The sequence below is a fragment of the Crocuta crocuta genome, unplaced genomic scaffold (genome assembly GCF_008692635.1).
Source record: "Crocuta crocuta isolate KB4526 unplaced genomic scaffold, BGI_CrCroc_1.0 scaffold290, whole genome shotgun sequence".
Classification (NCBI taxonomy): Eukaryota; Metazoa; Chordata; class Mammalia; order Carnivora; family Hyaenidae; genus Crocuta; species Crocuta crocuta.
In genome coordinates, this window is record NW_027527429.1 from 1,328,376 (window position 1) to 1,335,666 (window position 7,291).

Sequence of the window (7,291 nt, forward strand, 5' to 3'; positions counted from 1 at the left end):
CCCCTTGTGTACCTTCTACCGGGGATATAGATGAATTTCAGTTAAGTCGGAGAAAAATAAGATGAAAAGCGTACACACCTTGTTACTTGAATAATTAAAGAAATGGGAAATGTATTGTGAAAGAGCAGTTATTCCGTATGATTCTAAGGAGCAGTAAACGGGCTGAGGATGGAGAATTCTAGAGAGTACTACTATAATTCTATAAGAAAGCACTTTCTGAAGATTTTGAGGTTGGGACCTGGCCAACTGCTTGACCAGACGTTACTGCACACTTTGTGCCACATCTGTGTGTTCTCAAGTTGTGGACACAAATGGAAACAGTTTGCACATGGCTTATAGGCAGCCTGGAGGAGAGGGTGTTTAATTTCTAGGGTTCAAGGTACAACATAATTAACATCTCCTTATTATCTCATCTGCTTTTCCCTAGTCCACTTGGCATAGGCCACACTGGCCTTGCTGACTTTGCAGCACTCTGGCCTCTGGACATTTGTGCTTACTGTTTCCTCCACCTGAAAGACCCTCTTCCAAATCCACTTGGCCGGTGCCCTCAGCAACTCCCGGGCTTTGCCCAAATGTTACTCTTTCTTGAGAGGCTCCGTAGCCACCTTGTAACACACAGCCCAGCCCGTGTGCCATGCTGCCCTGCCCTCCACAGCACGCACTTACTATGCTGCTGACGGTCGTGTCCTGAGCAGCACAGGTTTGAACTGCAGGGGCCACTTATTTGCGATTTTTTTCTTATAAGTACAGTATTGTAAACGTATTTTCTCTTCCGTATGATTTTCTTAGTAATTTCTTTTCTCTAAGTTACTTTATTACAGTGTAAAATACTTGTACAAATATGTGTTCATCAACTTTTTACCTTATCGGTAAGGCTTCTGTCAACAGTAGGCGATTAGTAGTCACGTTTGTAGGGAGTCAAAAGTTGTACGTGGATTTTCAACTTCACGGGGGTTCAACTGCAGATTTTCAAACTGCTGCACCACTCAGGGGCCCGCTGTAACGGCTTCTCTGTTTTGTTGCCTGTGGAATCCTTTCGCGCATATTCACGTCCGCAATTGTCTAGCAAAAGTGCAGTGCATCGTGTGGGCTTCTAATGAATACTTACTGAATGAAGAAATAAGTGAATGAATATTTTTTCGTATGGTTTTTGATATTTTTAATTCTTTAAAAATAAGCTACGAGTCCTATTCTTCCTTGTTCTATCTCTATTCCTTCTGGATCTGTACAGCTTTTACACACGCTAAGGATTTTCTTAGTTGCTTGCCTTTTGATTGTGTTGCTTGCTTTGTGTGTGTGTGTGTTTTGTGGAGGGTAGATCATGTGGCTTTTGAGCAGAGAATGGGTGTGTTGGAGACAGGCGATGAAGCACTGTACTGTAGATGAGAGATGTGAAGATGTTTGCAGAATCATCGCAGGAGGGATGGGGAAGGCACATTTTGCTCCCAAAAGGCTTAAGAGTTAAGGTCGCTAGGACTCTATAAGTGTCTGCAGGGAAGGGAGGAGGAGGAGGATATCCAAGGCGATTCCCGATTCCCGTGTTTGCTGGTTTTGCTTGGTGGATAGCAGGTAGGGAGCTTGGGAAGGAAAGCAGATTTGGGGGTTAGAGTATGGATGCTAACTTTCAGTTTTAAGCCTGTTAGCTTTCAGGTACTTTCAGGACTTTTGGATGGAGCTATTTAAAGGCAGGTAACCAGGTGCAGAGCTCAGGACAAGAATCTGGACTAGAAAAATGCTCTGTTGGGGCGCCTGGGTGGCTCAGTTGGTTAAGCGTCTGACTTTGGCTCAGGACGTGATCTCACGGTTCGTGGGTTCGAGTCCTGCGTTGGGCTCTGTGCTGTCAGCCAGCAGATTCTGTATCTCCCTCTCTGAGCCTCCCCTGCTCACGCTGTCTCTCTCTCTCTCTCAGAAATAAATTAAAACATTAAAATTTTTTTTTAAATGCTCTGTTCCCTTACTCCTATCTTCCCTTTTCCTCCTTCTCCATGCCTTTCTTCCGTCCATCCATCCATCCATCTATCCATCCATCCAACTTATATTGCACATGGTAAGTGTGTTCTGTTCCAGGCCCTGAGGATTTAGCAGTGAACAAAAACCAACAATCCCCTATAGTTATGAACTTACACTGGGAGTGGGGCAGAGAAACCAATAATTAAATAACTAGGTAATAAAAATGTAGATGTTGGCTTTTTTTTTTTAAGTTTATTTATTTTGAGAGAGTGTGCATGAATGGGGGAGGGCAGAGAGAGAGGGGGAGAGAGAATCCCAAGCAGGCTCTGCACTGTCGGTCCAGAGTTTTGAAACAGTTCCATCCCACAAGCTGTGAGATCATGACCTGAGTTGAAACCAAGAGCTGAATGCTTAACTTACTGAGCTACCCAGGCACCCCTAGATGTTGGCTTTTTTTTTTAATGTTTATTTTTGAGAGGGAGACACAGAATCTGAAGCAGGCTCCTGGCTCCAGACTGTCAGCACAGAGCCCCATGTGGGGCTCGGACTTAACGAACCATGAGATCATGACTTGAGCCAAAGTCGGTAGATTTTGGCATTTTTACCTAATGGGTGCTGGTGCCTGTGGGAACCAGAATGCTCATGCCCTGCTGCTGTGTTTTCCAGGAAGGAATTCATACAGGCGTCCGGTGCAGGCTGCGCTACGGCCCTTTGGCATACATACTTGGCGAAAGGACAACCAAGAAATTCACAGAACGCAGCAAAGTGATAACTGTAGACGGCAATATATGCTCTGGAAAAGGCAAGCTTGCGAAAGAAATAGCAGAGAAATTAGGTACGGATATATGTCACATGGGGTTCCTTTGTCTCCAGTGCATAGTTGCTTGTCTGAGTTTGATGTTACCTTCATATAGACTGGGTGGAACTGGGCCTGAGGTAGATGTTTTACATTTTTAAAATCCATTGAAAACTATTTTTAATCTCAGAGATTTGGGAAGTTTTTACAGTCCACACTGGTTGTCAGTTTGAATTGGAACTTTTCCTTAATAACGTCCGCAGAGCATGTTCATGTGAGCGGTGTCACCCGGGCTCTGTGACAGTCGTCCGGGGTAGGGCCAGGTCCTTGCTGTCGCTTACGGATGGGGAGCTCGGCAGGAGGCTGCCGTCACACAGGGGTCAGCGTGGAGCTGGGACTTGAGCCATGTCCCCTGACACCTGGGGAAGATGCCGAAGGACTTCCTGTAGTAGTTGATGGGCTGACGCCCAGTTGTACATGGGGGGCTCCCCGTGGGTCTGGGCTGCTCTCCTTTGTGGGAGGACCTCCCACGAGGGTACCAGACACACTGCAGCCCAGGCCTTTCGCTGACATGCTTCTCTTACACGCGTGCTCCACACACGTCGTCTTCAGTGTTCTGGGTAAACACGGGCGTGAGGGTGACTAGCCCCGGGTCCTAACCGAAGCCTCTGCCCTGAATTCAGGTGGGGCTCTGTTTCCGTGGGTCCGCGCTGCCCGCGCTGGCCCGTGAGGCATTCCCATCACGTTTCTTCTTCTCAGGCTTAAAGCACTTCCCTGAAGCCGGGATCCACTATGCGGACAGCACCACAGGAGATGGGAGGCCCCTGGACGAAGAGCTCAGTGGCAGCTGCAGCATGGAGAAGTTTTACGATGACCCGAGAAGTAATGACGGCAACAGCTACCGCCTGCAGTCCTGGCTGTACGCCAGCCGCCTCCTGCAGTACTCGGACGCCCTGGAGCACCTGCTGAGCACAGGTACGCGGTCCGCAGGCGCGGGGTCTACATGTACAGGGTCCGCAGGTCTGGGGTCCTCAGGTCCGGGGTCCGCAGGCACGGGGTCCTCAGGCCCGGGGTCTAGGCCGGGTGGCTGGCAGGCGTGGTCTGCACCTGAACCCTTTCTGGAATTCGGCCACGAAGCAGAGCTTTTCTTTAAGAGTATTTTGTGACGCAGGTTCTGTGTTTTTAAGATCATAAATTCCTTGAGACCCACATTACTGTTGCTTTGGAATAAAATTCACTGAACAATATTTCATTTCGTGTGCTGGAGCCAGGTGGATGAGTTGTGTGGAATTTCCCCATCAGAGGTGTGGAGGCAGACGTGCAGGGCCCCGAAGGCCCAGACGGTGCAAGGGGGGTGTGTTTCTGGAAGTCACTGGAAGGCAGCAAGAAATGGACGAGGACTGTACACTGGGGCAGGCCCTGTTTGGAGTCTGGGAGACAGGCAGCAGGGCTTAGGACCTGAGTCAGCGCAGAGCAGGGTGCAGCCCGGGGGGGACCGCATTATCATGGCTGCCAGCAGTGTGGGTTACACTCGGCCCCTCCCCAGAGTGCCCTCAGAACCGCTAACAGACGCTGGGGTGCTCGGCCACACCTCCCAAGCCTTGGCGGTGCTGAATCTGCGGGCGGAAACGGCGTGCGTGCGCCCGTGAGAGGAGGGGGTGCGGATCGTATGGGCCTTGTGTCCCCCCCCTTACGGCAGTGACGGCCACGCCCGGTCGGCCGTCAGTTACCTGGTGAGCTGATTTGCAGAGCGATCCGCTGCCGCCCAGGGGGTTCTGCTTCTTGGGGCGTGAGGACGAGAGCGTACGGCGCGGTGGGCAGGGACCGGGGAACGGCTGAACCGGTGCGCAGAGCGGCATGCGGGAAGCCGCGGCAGCAGGGTTCCACGTGTCCAGCGTGGATTCACCCTTCCCGAAACGGTGACAGAGAAGTCTGACTATCGTCTTGGGTCCAGAACGTCCTGAGTGATGCTTTTCCTTCTGTGAACGGAAGCCCTGACTTTGGTTGGTGCTGCTTCTAGAACCAGTGCGGTCACCCCGCGCTGTTCTGTCCAGGACCTGGCCCCGAGGAACGGCTGCTGGCTTGGAGTCAGTACCCGTACTTGGCTCGTTCCGAGTTGTGCTGAAGCAGACCTCAGCTCGCAGCACTCTCCGTTGCTTAAAGTTCAGGAGGCTCGCTTTAGAGTAAACTTACCCAATTCTCTTTGTGTTGTGCTGATCGGTAAGTGTTTCGTGAGCACCTGTTGTGTGCGGGGCGCGTTCTGGGAGCTGGGGTCTGGAAAGGGAAGCCTGCCCTCCCGGAGCTAACGGTTACTGGGGAGATGAAGAGTAAGTGTGGGGGAGTTCAGTGCCACGCCAGGTGGCGAGAGGCTGAGGCCCGGTTTGCAGTGGGGCCGGGGCCCTGCCTGCGGGTGGGAACGCTGGGGGAGGGCTCTATCCTGGCACAGCAGGGCCAAGCCCATGGGGACCCATGCTCGGCGTGGCTGTGGTCCCAGGAGGGCCCTGCAGCCGAGTGCAGTGAGGAAGGCCTAGAGTGGCGGCACGGGCTCAGAGGGGCTCCATTAGGAGAGTTGAGCAGAGGAGGAACCCAGTCCAGCTCGAGTTTTGAAAATGCCCCTCCGTTGCCATGAGAGCCGCCCGGGGGCAAGCACGGAGGCAGGGCTGCCTGTGGCCGGGGCGGGAGCCTTGGCAGCGGAGAGGCCTGGCTGTGGGGAGGCGGCGGCGGCTCTGCGGGGTCGGGTTCCGGACGTGCTTGGCAGACGGCCGGCCCGGCGCTTTGCTGATGAGCTGGGCATAGCGGGAGTCTTGGGTGCCGCTGGGTCAGCCGCGTGGTCGGGGCAGGGCGGCACAGGGTCGCGGTGGGCAGACGGGGCGGGAAAGCTCTGGTTTCAAACAGAAGCACCTTCCTCTTAACCGGGCGTTTCTGCTGCAGCCGGCAGAATGAGACAAACATTACGTTGCCCAAACCAGAGATGTTCTAGTTCTTGAAAACAGTTTCTCACTTATGAGAACACGTATGGACGTTTGAATGGTACGATAAAGAACTCATTTTTTTTGTAAAGTGAAATTACTCGTTTCCAGTGTCTTGATTTTTATCTGATTTTTGAGTTTTGCTTCCCTGTTTTTAAACAGGACAAGGTGTCGTACTGGAGCGTTCCATCTTCAGCGACTTTGTTTTCCTGGACGCGATGTATAACCAGGGATTCATCCGGAAGCAGTGTGAGTTGATGTGGCAGCCGGGCCTTCCTCCATGCGCCGCGCAGCCCGGACTCGTTCTGTGCATGTGTGTGAAATAGAGGAGCAGAGGCTGTGCTTGTTACGTTTCCACAGGAACAGAGAGGGTTCCTTTCACCCTCTTCCTCCTAAATCCACGTCTCCCGGTGGAAGCAGGGGGCCGTTCAGGACCCTCGCACAGCTCGACTCCCGGACTCCACTCAACCTTCCCAACCTGCCCGGCCCTCTTCCATCTGCAGAGTGCCTAAGCCACTTTCTCTGACCTGTAGTAACGTCTCTGAGCTAATTTTTAGCGTATTACTTTGTGCGTAACCAGGATGTCTTCTTGTTCTTGTGGCCGCACCTGCACGCCCGCCGTCATCGTCCTGTCCTGCTCTGCCGTCTGGCGCGGTGCTGGTCTGCCGCGTCCAGGGACGGTAGCACCGTGTGGGGAGCTGTGGACGGTCGGACGGGTGGCGGATACACAGGAGTGAAGGCCTCTGGTTAAAGGTGGCCTGACCGAGCGGTTATGGGAGCACGCTGGGGGAGGAGGCCAGGACGGCTAAGCAGGGGTGCTCTGGAGCGGAGCCGTGGGAGCCTGTGCTCAGTGTGCCTGTGGCCGTGTGCACGCGAGCGCTTGCTGGTCGGACCCCGTGGTGGCCCAGGCCCGGAGGGCAGAGCGGGAGCCACTGGTTAGTGACTGCGAGCGCGAAGCAGCCAGGAAGCAGCCTGGGATTGAGGCGCCCGGCCCTTGGTCTGCCTGCGCGTCCTGCGGTCGGGGTGGCCCGCCTGCACAGACTCCCTCAGCGGCAGCTGCGGTCAGGGAGCCAGTGTTTCCGGGGCGCTGGCTGTGAGCCGGGCTTCGTCCTGGGTGCCGAGGACGTGGAGGCAGAGGGCGGGGAGGCTCCAGCGGTCCTGGCCGCGGCAGGACGGGCAGTGAGGCAGCATGGACGCTGTTGCTCCGAGCGTCGTGGACGTGCCCAGAACTCTGGCTGGGACGCTGGGTGTGTCCGCCACGGCGTCCTTGGGGAGCCCGGAGCAGGCCGGCAGCAGGGCAGCGGGTGAGCACGAGGCGGGGTGGCTGGGGGCCCGCAGGGGTGGCAGGTGGCCGGTGTAGAGCGCAGGGAGGGCCAGCGCGGGCGGAGGACAGCCCGGGAGAGGCAGAGGGGGCTGGGGGGGGGCGGCGCCCTGGCTAGGGTGCTTGGCTCTTACCTGAAAGTCCTGAGGAGCCACTGAAGGTGTTGGGGGGATGTGATTGCATCTTAGGGATGTGTTTAGTGAGGGGGCATCAAGGAAAGGAGGCCTGAGGTGTGGCTCACAGAGCAGGATGGTG

General features: G+C 54.7%; 1 protein-coding gene across 2 annotated transcripts in view; it reads left to right on the top strand.

The window, feature by feature from the left end:
* The window catches only part of NDUFA10 (NADH:ubiquinone oxidoreductase subunit A10), a 46,617-nt gene that overhangs the window by 1,044 nt on the left and 38,282 nt on the right, over positions 1 to 7,291 (top strand). For both annotated transcript variants that reach the window (XM_077757386.1, XM_077757395.1), the window contains exons 2-4: positions 2,617 to 2,785; positions 3,506 to 3,721; positions 5,878 to 5,964. In XM_077757386.1, the coding sequence (XP_077613512.1) occupies positions 2,617 to 2,785; positions 3,506 to 3,721; positions 5,878 to 5,964 (472 nt within the window). The remainder of the gene's footprint in view (positions 1 to 2,616; positions 2,786 to 3,505; positions 3,722 to 5,877; positions 5,965 to 7,291) is intronic.